The sequence below is a fragment of the Triturus cristatus genome, chromosome 1_2, assembly GCF_964204655.1.
Source record: "Triturus cristatus chromosome 1_2, aTriCri1.1, whole genome shotgun sequence".
In the NCBI taxonomy this organism is placed as follows: Eukaryota; Metazoa; Chordata; class Amphibia; order Caudata; family Salamandridae; genus Triturus; species Triturus cristatus.
Window position 1 is genome coordinate 1,148,263,810 of NC_140580.1, and position 18,569 is coordinate 1,148,282,378.

At 49.8% G+C, this 18,569-nt stretch overlaps 1 protein-coding gene across 2 annotated transcripts in view; it reads right to left on the reverse strand.

Moving 5' to 3' along the window:
* Positions 1–18,569, reverse strand: part of NTNG2 (netrin G2) — a 485,923-nt gene that overhangs the window by 55,626 nt on the left and 411,728 nt on the right. For both annotated transcript variants that reach the window (XM_085613924.1, XM_085613925.1), the window contains one exon: positions 2,766–2,903. In XM_085613924.1, the coding sequence (XP_085470050.1) occupies positions 2,766–2,903 (138 nt within the window). The remainder of the gene's footprint in view (positions 1–2,765; positions 2,904–18,569) is intronic.

An 18,569-nucleotide genomic window follows, 5' to 3' on the forward strand; every position in this document is an offset into this window, starting at 1 on the left:
TTAGAGCCTCCCCCCCCCCCGGTCTTTGAGCGGGGCTCACTCCTCGTGAGAGACGGTCACCCTGGCCTGTAAACATGAATCTCACACCACTGGGGACCAGTTACACCTCCTACTAGTCACACTCACTGACATCGGCGAGGAGCCAGAGGGAGGGGCTGAGGGTAGGTGCGCCCTCTGCCCTCCTCCTGCCCTGGAGGGAGGGGCTGTCTGTGACATTAGGGCCTTCAATCACTCGCCACACCCCAGGGGGTCTGGGTCACCTTGCATTGCCCCACAACCCCCCGTCCGCCGGGGAGATCTGCGCGTGCCATATCAGGCCCCACGCCCGATTTTATCCGTATTTTATCATTTAATTTAACCGAAACCGTTGTATAAACTTTAACAAGGCGCTATAATAAATCAGGTCTAAGGCGATAGCAACACACGCAGAGCACCACGGGTAATTCTCAAGCCGGCTTCGCGTGGCACGCGCCGGAGCTGTCCAGAGTGCTGACACTTTTTAACGCAGCAGTCCATGGAGGTGCCCCGGGGGGACTGCAGAAAGACAAGGCAGAAGTCAGAGCGTCCCCCGGGGACTCAGTCCTAACACTAAAGCTCTTCCTTGAAATTTCGGACCCCTTCCCAAGGGGGCACACAGAGGTCTTAAGGACTTCCTGTTTGCTCGAGGACTCCAAGCAATCAAACCATCTAGAATAACCAGCAGTGTGAACTCCGCCTTGAAGAGTGTTCTGTTCATGGTACAACAAACTCTGAATTTTACATATCAAATCAAGTGTCTCAGTGCGCCTGTGACGTCTCCCTTCCTCTGACGTCACTTCTGAGCTGCATTGCTCTGCTATGATATCACAATCTGATGGCACCTGGTAGCTCTGATGTCACTCTGATGCCCTTGTGTACTTTGTTCTCGTCTGGTGACGTGGCCTTGCTTATCATGCTCCCGTGACGTCATTTGCTGAATGTAATGTGTTATGTTCTCACCATCCTTTCAGGTCACAGTCAAACTTCATCTTTTTGGGTCTTTCCACGCCCTAATTCCAATCTTTGACGGCATTTACTGCACTTCCCTGCAGGTCTGCACGCGCCCTGCCAGTCACTGCTGCACCCGAGGTTGCATTTCATATTGTGGGGCCTTGAAGGGGCAGGGTCGGCACTCCCGACCCTCTGTGAGTTACCCAACTGACCTCTGTCCCTGTTTTGTTTTTTTATGTTAACTTTATTGGCATTTACATTTAATAAAGACAATGTTACAGCCAAAGGTTGAGACATCAAGGTGGTCCCCTAGTCCCCTCTATCCGTCATCTCATCGGGGTCAGTCCCACATCCTTCAACATTGCTAAACATTATCTGTACAAGTCATGAGCTCTGAATGGGGGGGTCTAAGTTCCTATCCGTACCCCCTCCATTGATGTCACGTGTGTCTCTGATACACTCCTCCGTGGCTTACAAACTCTATGCCAATCCTAGCTTGGGTATGTCCTTCTCTAACCCCCCCCCCGCCCCGCCCCCCCTTCCCAACTCTAATCCCGGCTATGATGTGCTTTTGCGTGGTTGTTATACACCCTTCTTTAATGTCAGGCTTGTAGGGTGCTGCACCCTTACCCTAACGTCCCCTGTGTGGCGTAGCCCCCACCCCGTGGGTAGACTCTTGGGGCCCCGTGTCCTGCTCCCCCTTAAGATCCTGTAACATCTGATACCAGGCCTGGGGGTCTTTCCCTAGCTTTCCATCTTTACAAACCATCTTCATTCGCAGCCTTTCCGCAGTCGCCCATTCACACATGTCCTTCATCCATTCCCCTACCCGGAGGTCCAGGGCGAAGCCATCCTATTAGGATTCGCCTCTTGGGAGCACCAATCCCAGGGATAGAACCCCCTACATAATTTGCAGTTTTTAGGAGTCGGTATTAGGCCGAGCAGCACCTGTGGGGTCGCCCGCCCCCTAGCTCTCTGAAGGTCATCACATCTCAAGAGGGGTCTCTGCCCCTTTTGTTTATTTTGTGCTCATTTGTTTGTATTTTCAGTTGTTTTATTTGTGGGTGTCTAGCTAGTAACCTAAGATACCCCCAAAGTTGAGCTGCATGTCCACCTGTCACGTGAAGTGGTAGCGCCCATCGCTCTGTTTATGGTAACATTCCGTGCCCTTGCTACAGCCGTGGGCCAGGTTGGCACGGGGGCGTGTCTTCTAAAACCAGACTCAGAGCAGGAATACAGACCCCTGTGCCACTATCTAGAGGCCTTCATAAACCTTGATGCCACGTGCCAGCCTTCTGCTGCTCTTACGTCACTCCCTGACTCTAATGTGCAGCACTACATATCTGGCGCTTTGTTTTGTAAAATTCTGACCTTTTTAAAACTAACTAACTAACTACAGTTAACCCCTCCACCTCTTCCCTTTGCCCCTCCCTCCTCTATCCTACACCACCCAACCTCCTCTCCTTCGTACTGTCATCTCAGGACTCATGTGATCTGACCCCATCTTGGGTTCTGCTCAGCGAAACCGGAAGTAAAGTGCAACACATGCTGGGAGAGAAGCACAGTGAAACAAGCCTTGACAAAACTAATAGGTCTTGGTGGTGAAACCTACTAGCTCCGAGCACGTGTGGACCATCTTGAAATGGATGAAAACTCTTTTTAAGACAGTAGAACAGGGGACGAAGAAGCTTCCTTTAAAAAAAATGAATTGAGAGGGGTGGGGCCAGGGCCGACCAGAGCAGCGAGTCAGCCTGGACCACGTGACCATGTTAAGTGCCCTTCCATCCTTTCCTTACCTTGGATGTTCTCAGGTGGGTCTGGCCTCTGGACTCTGCTGGGCTCTGCTGCAGGTGGGGTTGGCATGCTCTGTACCCCCTGTAGTGGCACTGAGTTTTGGGTTACGCTGGGTACGCTTTCGATTTCCTGGGTTCCTTCTGATAAAGGCAGGCAGAGTAGTTTATGAGTGCAGGCACAGTAGCGATTAGCGATTATCCCGCACATCACTTTGAGAGATATCCCTGCTGGTGAAAAGCAACCTTTCCCACAATGGATTGACTCCCCCCCAGGATACACAGGTCGCCAAACCTACCTAAGACATGTCACCTTGTTAGAATACATTAGACCCCTCTCGGAATGCTGGCGTACTTACTGTCAACATGATGCAAGCAACTCAACTCTGAAAAATGTTACAGGCCACATATGATTTCATTAAACACAATTCCTTTATGGAGGTGCCCTAAAGGACATGGACACATCATTTGGTTAATCTAACTACACAACGTGGCCTCCCACAGCTGTATAATTCCAGTGGCCTGTTTATCTAGTGCGGCGTCACTGGCGGAGAAGAGGGCGAACGCCTGCTTTAAATTAAGGCCCAGATTTTCAAAGATCTTGCCCTGGGTTTGAGTCATTTTTATGATGCAGACCCAACCCCAAATCCATTCTGGTATTTACAAAGCATCAGAATTGTCAATTTGTGTTGCTTTGTAAAAACAACGCAACGCAGCACTTTGCACTACCTTGCCTTACTTTGCATCGGGAGGCGTTCCATGGACGGTACATTGACGCCCCAGTGGATCAGCCCATGGATTTTGTTGCAAACCCATATTTACAAAGAGTTCTAGACATGGGTTTACCCCACAATGGCGTGCCTGCCTGAAGCGAGGCATACCAAGGAGATATATCTTTATTTCTACTTGTGATTTCCTCTTTGTATGTGTGCAATATGGCGAGAGGTGCCTGCATCGGCGCTAGGCAGCCCAAAGTGCCCCCCTCAGGAAGAGTGCAGAACAGCTCCATGTCTTTGTAAATATGGCACAGTTCTGCTCCCTCCATATCACGCAACGCCGCAACTTCACTTGCTGTTCTGCGCTGTGTGAAATGTTGGTAAATCCGGGCCTCACAGCATGGTGAACGTAATGGGGTGGGATCATTTTCGGATAGCCTCATGAAAGGTGGCTCTGTGATACAGTTACCCTATTGTTTGCCACAGCCTGAGATGGAAATGTGAGCCTCTTACTTGGGGCTGGGAGTGACTGAATCACCTTTATGTGAAGGGAGGTACCAGAGCCCTCAGCCTTACACTTTTCGATGTCTCCTCTGCTTGTCACGAAATATTATGCAATCACATCAGTAAAGACGCGTAATCGTCGGAAAGCTCTGTCTTAAGCTGGTAACTAAAACCTAATACGTCTAACAATCCCTGTAGGACACAGGCAGCTGCAGGAGGATTTCCTCTCCGAGGCTCACTGTGAAGTGACGTCAGCGTGACGCTATCGTACACATGTACAGTAGTGCTCGGGAATGCTGATCTCATACAAAATAAAATGACATTTCATGTTGTTAAACTTTACTATCACAACAAATCGTTGCAGAGAATTCATATTGTCTTTAGGATTTAACAATACAAATGTGCAGCTAAAAATAAGGCTGATAAAATCTCACATGGGGGCTGAACTTTTTGGGTGGTACGGTACGCAAATGTGGGCTGACCTTTGTGGGTGGTAGGGTATGCAAATGTGGGCTCACCTTTGTGGGTGGTAGGGTACGTAAATGTGGGCTGACCTTTGTGGGTGGTAGGGTACGCAAATATGGGCTCACCTCTGTGGATGGTAGGGTACGTAAATGTGGGCTCACCTTTGAGGGTGATAGGGTACGCAAATATGGACTCATCTTTGAGGGTGATAGGGTATGCAAATGTGGGCTCACCTCTGTGGGTGGTAGGGTACGCAAATGTGGGCTCACCTTTGTGGGTGGTAGGGTACGCAAATATGGGCTCACTTTTCTGGGTGGTAAGGTATGCAAATATGGACTCACCTTTGGGGGTGATAGGGTACGCAAATGTGAGCTCACCTTGTGGGTGATAGGGTACCCAAATGTGGGCTCACCTTTGTGGGTGGTAGGGTACGCAAATGTGGGTTCACCTTTTTGGGTGGTAGGGTACGCACATGTAGGCTGACCTTTGTGGGTGGTAGGGTACGCAAATGTGGGCTCACCTTTGAGGGTGGTAGGGTACGCAAATGTGGGCTCACCTTTGAGGGTGGTAGGGTACGCAAATATGGACTCACCTTTGTGGGTGGTAGGGTGCGCAAATGTAGGCTCACCTTTGAGGGTGATAGGGTACGCAAATGTGGGCTCACCTTTGAGGGTGATAGGGTATGCAAATGTGGGCTGACCTTTGTGGGGGGTAGGGTACGCAAATGTGGGCTCACCTTTGTGGGTGGTAGGGTATGCAAATGTGGGCTGACCTTTGTGGGTGGTAGGGTACGCAAATATGGACTCATCTTTGAGGGTGAAAGGGTACGCAAATGTGGGCTCACCTTTGAGGGTGGTAGGGTACGCAAATATGGACTCACCTTTGTGGGTGGTAGGGTGCGCAAATGTGGGCTCACCTTTGAGGGTGATAGGGTACACAAATGTGGGCTCACCTTTGAGGGTGATAGGGTATGCAAATGTGGGCTGACCTTTGTGGGGGTAGGGTACGCAAATGTGGGCTCACCTTTGTGGGTGGTAGGGTACGCAAATGTGGGCTGACCTTTGTGGGTGGTAAGGTACGCAAATATGGACTCATCGTTGAGGGTGAAAGGGTACGCAAATATGGACTCATCTTTGAGGGTGATAGGGTATGCAAATGTGGGCTGACCTTTGTGGGTGGTAGGGTACGCAAATGTGGGCTGACCTTTGTGGGTGGTAGGGTACGCAAATGTGGGCTGACCTTTGAGGGTGATAGGGTACGCAAATGTGGGCTCACCTTTGAGGGTGATAGGGTACGCAAATGTGGGCTCACCTCTGTGGGTGGTAGGGTACGCAAATGTGGGCTCACCTTTGTGGGTGGTAGGGTACGCAAATGTGGGCTGACCTTTGTGGGTGGTAGGGTACGCAAATGTGGGCTGACCTTTGAGGGTGATAGGGTACGCAAATGTGGGCTCACCTTTGAGGGTGATAGGGTACGCAAATGTGGGCTGACCTTTGAGGGTGATAGGGTACGCAAATGTGGGCTCACCTTTGAGGGTGATAGGGTACGCAAATGTGGGCTCACCTTTGAGGGTGATAGGGTACGCAAATGTGGGCTCACCTTTGAGGGTGATAGGGTACAACCGCACCAGTAACTCTTGAAGTTCTTGAAAAAGGTTACTATCGATTCATGAAACAGATTCGTGTTTTTAAACTTTCTTCAGTTTGTAAATTGAGGGTCTAAGATTCCAATTAGCCTGGGCTGACTCGGCTCTCATTCTTCTAAGGTCTACAAAATAAGAATTATTCAGTTGAGTAATAACACTAGTCCCTAATCTAGGGTTTGCAGGAGTGAGGCTGCTACACACGAGTGTCCTGTGGGTTTATGAGATAATTCTTTTTTGATAATTACCTTCAACAGCGGGTTTTCCTCTTTCAAGAGGGGGGGGGGGGGGGTTAACTTTGCGTCCCAGTATTGACTGGGCCATTTCCCCTGTTAAATTTGTCAGGTTTGAAATATAATCTGGGGCGTGGACTTTAAAGCAACCGGTAATCACCTGGCATGGTACATTTTTCACCACGTGTTGCTACAATCCCGGCACAGATAGGTGTTTGTGCAGGAGTCATGCCATCCCTGAGCAGCAGGGTGGACGCTCACTGATGACGGAGGGCTTCCATCCCACTTGGAGGGCAGGGATAGGCGGAGGGGTCTAACTCTTTTGTGGCCACGGGCTCATAGTCTCTCTCTGTTACAGTAATCCAGTGTGCTCGACTAGGCATGGGAAGCACCAGCACAGACTCACATCACACGTCATGGTGCATTGCACACACAGGGATGCGCACATCACAAACATGGGGTGACGTCGATAGAGCTTTGATGCACAAGAAACAGCCTGTGCGTGCCTTACACGTGGCCTAGAACAGAGAGACGCCAGCATAGTTGATCTACCAGAGTGACGTCATACAGTGGAAACAGAAGGTATGCAGTTCCTAGCATAAACGCAAGGTGTGGCAGAATAACAAGTGAATCGCACAGTGGTGACAGAAAACTATAGTGAGAAGCAGGAGTAAAGGTTACTCCTTATTTGGAAAAGAAGACCCTCACACACCCAACAAGCGGGTGTCTTGCTTCATCACCGGGTCTTTGCTCCTTATCGGGCCGGCAAGTGCAATGCCCGATCAGGCACCTAATAGGGCCTTCCTAGCGGAGATCTTTTATTCCAACGCCGGTGAGTGATGTGTGTGTGGGGTTGAAGAAACAGTATTAAGACATATGTGAGTGTAGGTGCAAATGGAGTTAAAGTGATTAAAACAGGGGTAGGTGATCCACTAAATAATTTTAATGCAGTGTGGTCACCATCCTGGTTAAAAGATATATACAGTCTGCACATGTGACACCAATAGTTACAGTCTACTGCGGCTGGCGCGTCACTAGGTGGACGGCGGTTTACGAGTAAACAGAACTGACACTATAATTTAGTGTGTACTTCTCCCAGCCTCATATACAGCACAACCAAGGAGGGTGTGCTTTTTAACTACGGTACCACACTTTTTTAGGGTGCTGTATGCGTGCTCACTACTCAGTCTCTTATAGACATTGGGCACCACCAAAGAGGTGTAGGTAGCCGCATTTATTCCCTGGTCCTGATGAATTGCCATTTATTATATACAAAGGCAAGAAACATGTTGACCTCTTGATTACGTCAGCACATACACTCACTTAACTATTGGTGTCACATGTGCAGACTGTATATATCTTTTAACCAGGATGGTGACCACACTGCATTAAAATTATTTAGTGGATCACCTACCCCTGTTTTAATCACTTTAACTCCATTTGCACCTACACTCACATATGTCTTAATACTGTTTCTTCAACCCCACACACACATCACTCACCGGCGTTGGAATAAAAGATCTCCGCTAGGAAGGCCCTATTAGGTGCCTGATCGGGCATTGCACTTGCCGGCCCGATAAGGAGCAAAGACCCGGTGATGAAGCAAGACACCCGCTTGTTGGGTGTGTGAGGGTCTTCTTTTCCAAATAAGGAGTAACCTTTACTCCTGCTTCTCACTATAGTTTTCTGTCACCACTGTGCGATTCACTTGTTATTCTGCCACACCTTGCGTTTATGCTAGGAACTGCATACCTTCTGTTTCCACTATTGCTAGGGCATGTATGCTGGACCTTGATAGCGATAAAGTTTATTGTTATTCTTTAAAGCCCTCTTCTCCCTCTATTTGTTTAATATAAATATGACGTCATACAGTGCCATACGTCATACCACCAGATCTCAAGAGCAGACATTGATTGACCTTGTACACAAAAATATGTTGTAATTGGAAGCTGCTAGTTCCTGCAAAAAGCGGCAGGATCTACCGTTCCAAAGCTTCAAGGCTCTATGTACAAAGTGTGAGAGTCTGCCTTTGACTTTAGGGGGCAGTAGTGTGCTCCTGAATCCTTCTCTCCATTCACTATAGAATAGCTCCTTCTAGGCTTCGCGTAGAGAGAGACTTCAAGGCGCGTCTGCATCTCTGTCAGGGATCTGAGTCAATTCTGTCTCCCTGCCCACTGTCCATTAGCTGGCTCTCCCAGTGCCAAGGCTGTACTGGCTGTACTGGGCATCCCCGGAGGCCGGAAAGGTGGGGAGGGGGCGGGGCAATGTTGTTAGTGAGGGTCGGCCGTTTAGGACTGCAGCAGTTTTAAAAGCATTGAAACGTTCCTTGTATATCGAGCAGTTTTGGGGCAACAATAAGTGTGTCAAGATCAGGCTGGCTGGGGCGAGAAGGGAGTGCAGAGGGTTAATGTGCCTGCTGCAAAGAACGTGCATAGCTCAGTGGGTTACTGCTTTTGTCACAGAGATTCTTTTGTTACCTGCAGTTCATAAATTACAATCGTAATCAAGCACAGTGAGCCATGAACTGCCACCCAAGAGCCGCATGCAGGCTGCATGGTACAGGTTACAGCGCTTTTTTTTCCTGTCTTTCATTAGTCTGATGTTACTAAAAAAGGTTTGTTTGGGTAGAAATACATTCTTATTAGCAAAGCCAATCCTAACCACTGTGTAATGTTCTTGTCCAGACAAAGCCCTCTTAAAAATGCCTACCAGTTTGGAGGGCACGTGAATCCTACACCGTGTGCTCCCATTTACCTCATGTAACATTTTCTAAACATTGATTTGCACACATATGATCAGGGCCACTGCAATTATGCAATTGAGCGGCCGCAGCGTTTTTCGGATAAGTATAGATTTGTGGCACAGAATCCATCATTTGCTGCGTAATCTGCAGATTTTAACAAAATACAACGTGTTTCTAGCTCAAACTCTTCAACAGTTACTGAGACGCAGCTGCACGCGTTGCCGCACAGTGGAAGGATCTTTGCCAATGTTAAATGTTCATCTTTCTCTTGCTCACTCATATGTTTGATGGCTGAACTGGTACTAATGAGGCGCAACCAGTGTCCAGTGTTAACAACTGTAAAAATGACAACATATTCAAAAAGTCCTGCCACTTAACACGGCCCTCCCTGCGGCATAATTCAAGTGGCCCTGCATGTGATTCATTGTCTCTGTATGTGCGTGTGATGTAAAGTGCTCTGACACCCTACACTGGTATGAAAGGTGCTATAAAACGAATAAAGTACATGTGAGAGAGGGGCTATGGAGAGATGCGGGGCACTGTTGGAGGGTGATAGTGAGGGAGTCCGAGGAAGCGGTCCGGAGGAGGTGTGGCTATGGAGAGATGCGGGGCACTGTTGGAGGGTGATAGTGAAGGAGTCCGTGGAGGCGGTCTGGAGGGGGTGTGGCTATGGAGAGATGCGGGCACTGTTGGAGGGTGATAGTGAGGGAGTCCGAGGAGGCGGTCCGGAGGGGGTGTGGCTATGGAGAGATGCGGGGCACTGTTGGAGGGTGATAGTGAGGGAGTCCGTGGAGGCGGTCCGGAGGGGGTGTGGCTATGGAGCGATGCGGGGCACTGTTGGAGGGTGATAGTGAAGGAGTCCGTGGAGGTGGTCCGGAGGGGGTGTGGCTATGGAGAGATGCGGGGCACTGTTGGAGGGTGACAGTGAGGGAGTCCGAGGAGGCGGTCCGGAGGGGGTGTGGCTATGGAGAGATGCGGGGCACTGTTGGAGGGTGATAGTGAGGGAGTCCGTGGAGGCGGTCCGGAGGGGGTGTGGCTATGGAGCGATGCGGGGCACTGTTGGAGGGTGATAGTGAAGGAGTCCGTGGAGGCGGTCAGGAGGGGGTGTGGCTATGGAGAGATGCGGGGCACTGTTGGAGGGTGACAGTGAGGGAGTCCGAGGAGGCGGTCCGGAGGGGGTGTGGCTATGGAGAGATGCGGGGCACTGTTGGAGGGTGACAGTGAGGGAGTCCGAGGAGGCGGTCCGGAGGGGGTGTGGCTATGGAGAGATGCGGGGAACTGTTGGAGGGTGACAGTGAGGGAGTCCGTGGAGGCGGTCCGGAGGGGGTGTGGCTATGGAGCGATGCGGGGCACTGTTGGAGGGTGATAGTGAGGGAGTCCGAGGAGGCGGTCCAGAGGGGGTGTGGCTATGGAGAGATGCGGGGCACTGTTGGAGGGTGACAGTGAGGGAGTCCGAGGAGGCGGTCCGGAGGGGGTGTGGCTATGGAGAGATGCGGGGCACTGTTGGAGGGTGATAGTGAAGGAGTCCGTGGAGGCGGTCCGGAGGGGGTGTGGCTATGGAGCGATGCGGGGCACTGTTGGAGGGTGATAGTGAAGGAGTCCGTGGAGGCGGTCCGGAGGGGGTGTGGCTATGGAGAGATGCGGGGCACTGTTGGAGGGTGACAGTGAGGGAGTCCGAGGAGGCGGTCCGGAGGGGGTGTGGCTATGGAGAGATGCGGGGCACTGTTGGAGGGTGACAGTGAGGGAGTCCGAGGAGGCGGTCCGGAGGGGGTGTGGCTATGGAGAGATGCGGGGAACTGTTGGAGGGTGACAGTGAGGGAGTCCGTGGAGACGGTCCAGAGGGGGTGTGGCTATGGAGAGATGCAGGGCATTGTTGGAGGGTGATAGTGAAGGAGTCCGTGGAGGCGGTCCGGAGGGGGTGTGGCTATGGAGCGATGCGGGGCACTGTTGGAGGGTGACAGTGAGGGAGTCCGTGGAGGCGGTCCGGAGGGGGTGTGGCTATGGAGCGATGCGGGGCACTGTTGGAGGGTGATAGTGAGGGAGTCCGAGGAGGCGGTCCAGAGGGGGTGTGGCTATGGAGAGATGCAGGGCACTGTTGGAGGGTGATAGTGAGGGACTCATTGAAGGGCCCCAACAAAGATTGTCGCATCCTGGTGCACTGTAAGGGCATCATTTCCTCTGCTTTAAAGGCAAATACAATTGAATATATAATGACAAATGTGTTGTCGAATGCACCATATTTTCCCGAATGTTCTTGGGGCGAGAACCCACCAAAGCCCTCCTTGGTAGTGGTCAGGCTCGCTCGCTGCATTCGCTATGCACTGTACGGGGGCTGGTCTGACAACATTTTTTCAGGGCTGCTTTGGGTTCCCAGTCCGGCCTGGCCCACTGCACCAAAGCATGTACATGGACTCAAAACCTCAAAATGGACATCTGAGGAGGACACTCTGGCCCGTTTAACCCTTCACAGTTCACAAGCATGGTAGTGAAAGAGGCCGGCTTGTGTACCCCTTGGCATGTTTTTCATATTTACATTGTATGTAAGTGAAGCTGGGTGTGCCACCTCTGGGGGGTAAGTGCCTGCCACCAGCATAGCTATAGGGAACTTTGCACTGCTCCCTCATCCCACTGTTGCGCTTTGACACCTTGAGGGCTTTTTGAGTCATGTTTCAAACTATCAAAATGGCCCCTACAGGGAGTGTGCAGAATTCTGCAGAGTTCCGCATTTCACAAAACTGACACACTTTCAAAGGTTTCCTCCTCGGTGATTCTAATGCAGACGTTTCCCTTTACAAAATATTTTTATATCGAAGTGTCCTGCATACAGTGGTAAAAGTGCATTATATAAGTATGGGAACCGTGCTGCTGTCTGCAGTGAGGGCGGGGTGAGTGAGCGTGGGGGCGGTGTCAAAAGAATGGCTTGAAAAAGAAAATATTCTGAAATGTTTTCCGGTCATTCACCTTTAGGTAACTACATATAAAAATAACACGCAACTTAAATGAAAATGAAACGCAAGCTAAGCTAATGAGTGGGAAATGCACTATTGTACATTATGAAACCTCCATTAGTTAATGCGCTGCATCAGAGAGTCACAGAATTGAATCCTGGTTGAAGTCGTTGAAAACACTGACACTGACTTGTGTATGTTTAGTGCTACGAGGTCCCCGTCTGTGACAGAAAGCACAGTGAACATGTAAGCCAGTATTTGAAACTTCCATTACACAACACAGTATAAGATAGTCTGCTGCAAAATGTGCAAAAAGGTCTAAGATTAAAAAAAAGTGCTTCCAAAGTATAGGTCTTAGTAATACCCAGACTGTACATTGTAGATTTTTTTTACAACTGTCTTTTAAAAGTACATAATTCACAGCTTAGCTGGTAACCCCCTTAAAATAACACTCAAAAATAATAAATGTCTGTCACGGAAATGCTTGAAGGAATTCCATCAATCAATTAAAGACAATATAGGCTTCCAAGCACCCTTTACATTTGCATATTAACCAGTTGTGCACATTTACATTTCTTTCAGGCACCAGACACCCTGGCAGGAAGGTTTGTTTAGCTGTCTGCCCCTCCTATGCTTTACAACACAGGAGACACCCAACCTTACACTTCAGCTGAAACATTTCAACTCTCGAAATTAAGATTGCCCGGACGGTTATAGTTTCACAAAAAGTAGAGGACCTGTTTTTCTAAAATTAATAGCTCCCCCCCACTTCGAATGCTGCCTGCATACATTTAAAAACATTGGGGGAAAAACTCATTAAAACAATGTTTTTCGCTCTACATTTGAACGCGGTAGGAAAAAGCCGGCACAGCAATGTTTTCCACTAACTTTTTTTGACCCGGTCTGTGAAAAATCAGAAGAAATACAATATTATTGCTGAAATGCCCACTGAATAATGATTTTTAAAAGAGAAACGAATGTAACATTATTGTTGTAAATAGCGGAGTGGAAATCGACGTTTCAGACTTTTATGAACAATATCTTTGCTGATTACTGTTCATCCGGAAACGCTTCTGCTGATGTTTTTTCCAAATCTGAGATCGTCATTTGATCGATTTAAGTGTTTTTCCTACATTTTAGACCCACTGTGGTTGAACAGAAGGAGGTGAAATAGTCCCGTTTCACGCATACATACACTTCAAGCTTCTGGGCTGCAGGGAGACACGGCAGTGAGGCCGCTGAGCCTGTAACACTAGTAGCCTGGTGGTGCTCAGCCTGTAAACACTGGCAGCGCAGTGACTGAGCCTGTAGACACTAGTAATGCAGTGGTAATCAACGGAAGTGGCAGAGGGAGGAGTTAGCCATCATGGCTTGACGCCTCACTACGCCAATTCAGAAACACATGGCTGTACCATGCTTACGAGAATATGGTGCAGCCCTGCGTTTCCCCCTGCGCTGGTGCTACACAGTGTAGCGCCAATGCAGTCACCCTTGCACCACAGTGCACGGGTGTCTGCGTGCACGGGAAAGATTGTTTATGTACAGGAAGGTTCCCCTGCAGTGAGGGCTCAGGGTCTGTGCAGTACCCTATCACCTATTATAAGCTGTAGAGAGGGCTCTGGGTCTGTGCAGTACCCTATCGCCTATTATAAGCTGTAGAGAAGGCTCAGGGACTGTGTAGTACCCTGTCGCCTATTATAAGCTGTAGAGAGGGCTCTGGTCTGTGCAGTACCCTATCGCCTATTATAAGCTGTAGTGAGGGCTCTGCTCTGTGTAGTAGCCTGACACCTAATATAAGCTGTAGAGAGGGCTCAGGGTCTGTGTAGTACCCTATCGCCTACTATAAGCTGTAGTGAGGGCTCTGGTCTGTGCAGTACCCTATCGCCTACTATAAGCTGTAGTGAGGGCTCTGGTCTGTGCAGTACCCTATCGCCTATTATAAGCTGTAGTGAGGGCTCTGGTCGGTGCAGTACCCTATCGCCTACTATAAGCTGTAGTGAGGGCTCTGGTCGGTGTAGTACCCTATCGCCTATTATAAGCTGTAGTGAGGGCTCAGGGTCTGTGCAGTACCCTATCGCCTATTATAAGCTGTAGTGAGGGCTCTGGTCGGTGTAGTACCCTATCGCCTATTATAAGCTGTAGTGAGGGCTCTGGGTCTGTGCAGTACCCTATCGCCTATTATAAGCTGTAGTGAGGGCTCTGGTCGGTGTAGTACCCTATCGCCTATTATAAGCTGTAGTGAGGGCTCAGGGTCTGTGCAGTACCCTATCGCCTATTATAATCTGTAGTGAGGGCTCTGGTCGGTGTAGTACCCTATCGCCTATTATCAGCTGTAGAGAGGGCTCAGGGTCTGTGCAGTACCCTATCGCCTAGTATAAGCTGTAGAGAGGGCTCTGCTCTGTGTAGTACCCTATCGCCTATTATAAGCTGTAGAGAGGGCTCAGGGTCTGTGTAGTACCCTATCGCCTATTATAAGCTGTAGTGAGGGCTCTGGTCTGTGCAGTACCCTATTGCCTATTATAAGTTGTAGTGAGGGCTCTGGTCGGTGTAGTACCCTATCGCCTATTATAAGCTGTAGTGAGGGCTCTGGTCGGTGTAGTACCCTATCACCTATTATAAGCTGTAGTGAGGGCTCTGGTCTGTGCAGTACCCTATCGCCTATTATAAGCTGTAGAGAGGGCTCTGCTCTGTGCAGTACCCTATCGCCTATTATAAGCTGTAGAGAGGGCTCTGGTCGGTGCAGTACCCTATCGCCTATTATAAGCTGTAGAGAGGGCTCTGGTCGGTGCAGTACCCTATCGCCTATTATAAGCTGTAGTGAGGGCTTTGGTCTGTAGTACCCTATCGCCTATTATAAGCTGTAGAGAGGGCTCTGGTCGGTGCAGTACCCTATCGCCTATCATAAGCTGTAGAGAGGGCTCTGCTCTGTGTAGTACCCTATCGCCTATTATAAGTTATAGAGAGGGCTCAGGTTCTGTGTAGTACCCTATCGCCTATTATAAGCTGCAGAGAGGGCTCTGGTCGGTGCAGTACCCTATCGCCTATTATAAACTGTAGTGAGGGCTCTGGCCGGTGCAGTACCCTATCGCCTATTATAAGCTGTAGTGAGGGCTCTGGTCGGTGTAGTACCCTATCGCCTATTATAAGCTGTAGTGAGGGCTCTGGTCTGTGCAGTACCCTATCGCATATTATAAGCTGTAGAGAGGGCTCTGGTCGGTGCAGTACCCTATCGCCTATTATAAGCTGTAGTGAGGGCTCTGGTCGGTGTAGTACCCTATCGCCTATTATAAGCTGTAGTGAGGGCTCTGGTCGGTGTAGTACCCTATCGCCTATTATAAGCTGTAGAGAGGGCTCTGGTCGGTGCAGTACCCTATCGCCTATTATAAGCTGTAGTGAGGGCTCTGGTCGGTGCAGTACCCTATCGCCTATTATAAGCTGTAGTGAGGGCTCTGGTCGGTGCAGTACCCTATCGCCTATTATAAGCTATAGTGTGGGCTCTGGTCGGTGTAGTACCCTATCGCCTATTATAAGCTGTAGAGAGGGCTCAGGGTCTGTGCAGTACCCTATCGCCTATTATAAGCTGTAGTGAGGGCTCTGGTCTGTGCAGTACCCTATCGCCTATTATAAGCTGTAGTGAGGGCTCTGGTCTGTGCAGTACCCTATCGCCTATTATAAGCTGTAGAGAGGGCTCTGGTCTGTGCAGTACCCTATCGCCTATTATAAGCTGTAGAGAGGGCTCTGCTCTGTGCAGTACCCTATTGCCTATTATAAGCTGTAGTGAGGGCTCTGGTCTGTGCAGTACCCTATCGCCTATTATAAGCTGTAGAGAGGGCTCTGGCCGGTGCAGTACCCTATCGCCAATTATAAGCTGTAGTGAGGGCTCTGGTCTGTGCAGTACCCTATCGCCTATTATAAGCTGTAGAGAGGGCTCTGGTCGGTGCAGTACCCTATCGCCTATTATAAGCTGTAGAGAGGGCTCTGGTCGGTGCAGTACCCTATCGCCTATTATAAGCTGTAGAGAGGGCTCTGGTCGGTGCAGTACCCTATCACCTATTATAAGCTGTAGAGAGGGCTCTGGTCGGTGCAGTACCCTATCGCCTACTATAAGCTGTAGAGAGGGCTCTGCTCTGTGTAGTACCCTATCGCCTATTATAAGCTGTAGAGAGGACTCTGGTCGGTGCAGTACCCTATCGCCTATTATAAGCTGTAGTGAGGGCTCTGGTCTGTGCAGTACCCTATCGCCTATTATAAGCTGTAGAGAGGGCTCCTGGTCTGTGCAGTACCCTATCGCCAATTATAAGCTGTAGAGAGGGCTCTGCTCTGTGTAGTAGCCTGACGCCTATTATAAGCTGTAGAGAGGGCTCTGGTCGGTGCAGTACCCTATCGCCTATTATAAGCTGTAGTGAGGGCTCAGGGTCTGTGCAGTACCCTATCGCCAATTATAAGCTGTAGAGAGGGCTCAGGGTCTGTGCAGTACCCTATCGCCTATTATAAGCTGTAGTGAGGGCTCTGGTCTGTGCAGTACCCTATCGCCTATTATAAGCTGTAGAGAGGGCTCTGGGTCTGTGCAGTACCCTATCGCCTATTATAAGCTGTAGTGAGGGCTCTGCTCTGTGTAGTACCCTATCGCCTATTATAAGCTGTAGAGAGGGCTCTGGGTCTGTGCAGTACCCTATCGCCTATTATAAGCTGTAGAGAGGGCTCTGCTCTGTGTAGTACCCTATCGCCTATTATAAGCTGTAGAGAGGGCTCAGGGTCTGTGCAGTAGCCTGACGCCTATTATAAGCTGTAGAGAGGGCTCTGCTCTGTGTAGTAGCCTGACACCTAATATAAGTTGTAGAGAGGGATCATGGTCTGTGCAGTACCCTATCGCCTATTATAAGCTGTAGTGAGGGCTCTGCTCTGTGTAGTAGCCGGACGCCATGGATAAGCTGTAGTGAGGGCTCAGCTCTGTGTAGTAGCCTGACGCCTACGTTAAGCTGTAGTGAGGGCTCTGCTCTATGTAGTAGCCTGACGCCTACGTTAAGCTGTAGTGAGGGCTCTTGTCTGTGTAGACGCCCAGGATAAGCTGTATTGAGGGCTCTGGTCTGTGTAGTAGCCTGACGCCTACGTTAAGCTGTAGTGAGGGCTCTGGTCTGTGTAGTCGTCCAGGATAAGCTGTATTGAGTGCTCTGGTCTGTGTAGTAGCCTGACGCCTAGGATAAGCTGTAGTGAGGGCTCAGGGTCTGTGCAGTACCCTATTGCCTATTATAAGCTGTAGTGAGGGCTCTGCTCTGTGTAGTACCCTATCGCCTATTATAAGCTGTAGTGAGGGCTCTGGGTCTGTGCAGTACCCTATCACCTATTATAAGTTGTAGAGAGGGCTCATGGTCTGTGCAGTACCCTATCGCCTATTATAAGCTGTAGAGATGGCTCTGGTCTGTGCAGTACCCTATCGCCTATTATAAGCTGTAGTGAGGGCTCTGGTCTGTGCAGTACCCTATCACCTATTATAAGGTGTAGAGAGGGCTCTGGTCTGTGCAGTACCCTATCGCCTACTATAAGCTGTAGAGAGGGCTCTGCTCTGTGTAGTACCCTATCGCCTACTATAAGGTGTAGAGAGGGCTCTGGTCTGTGTAGTACCCTATCGCCTACTATAAGCTGTAGAGAGGGCTCTGGTCTGTGTAGTACCCTATCGCCTACTATAAGCTGTAGAGAGGGCTCAGGGTCTGTGTAGTACCCTATCGCCTACTATAAGCTGTAGTGAGGGCTCTGGTCTGTGCAGTACCCTATCGCCTATTATAAGCTGTAGAGAGGGCTCTGGTCTGTGTAGTACCCTATCGCCTACTATAAGCTGTAGTGAGGGCTCTGGTCTGTGCAGTACCCTATCGCCTACTATAAGCTGTAGTGAGGGCTCTGGTCTGTGTAGTACCCTATCGCCTACTATAAGCTGTAGTGAGGGCTCTGGTCTGTGCAGTACTTTATCCCCTATTATAAGCTGTAGTGAGGGCTCTGGTCTGTGCAGTACCCTATCGCCTATTATAAGCTTAATTGAGGGCTCTGGTCTGTGCTGTACTTTATCCCCTATTATAAGCTGTAGTGAGGGCTCTGGTCGGTGTAGTACCCTATCGCCTATTATAAGCTGTAGTGAGGGCTCTGCTCTGTGTAGTACCCTATCGCCTATTATGAGCTATAGAGAGGGCTCTGGTCGGTGCAGTACCCTATCGCCTATTATAATCTGTAGAGAGGGCTCTGGTTTGTGCAGTACCCTATCGCCTATTATAAGCTGTAGAGAGGGCTCTGGTCGGTGTAGTACCCTATCGCCTATTATAAGCTGTAGAGAGGGCTCTGGTTTGTGCAGTACCCTATCGCCTATTATAAGCTGTAGAGAGGGCTCTGGTCGGTGCAGTACCCTATCGCCTATTATAAGCTGTAGAGAGGGCTCTGGTCGGTGCAGTACCCTATCGCCTATTATAAGCTGTAGAGAGGGCTCAGGGTCTGTGCAGTACCCTATCGCCTACTATAAGCTGTAGTGATGGCTCTGGTCTGTGCAGTACCCTATCGCCTATTATAAGCTGTA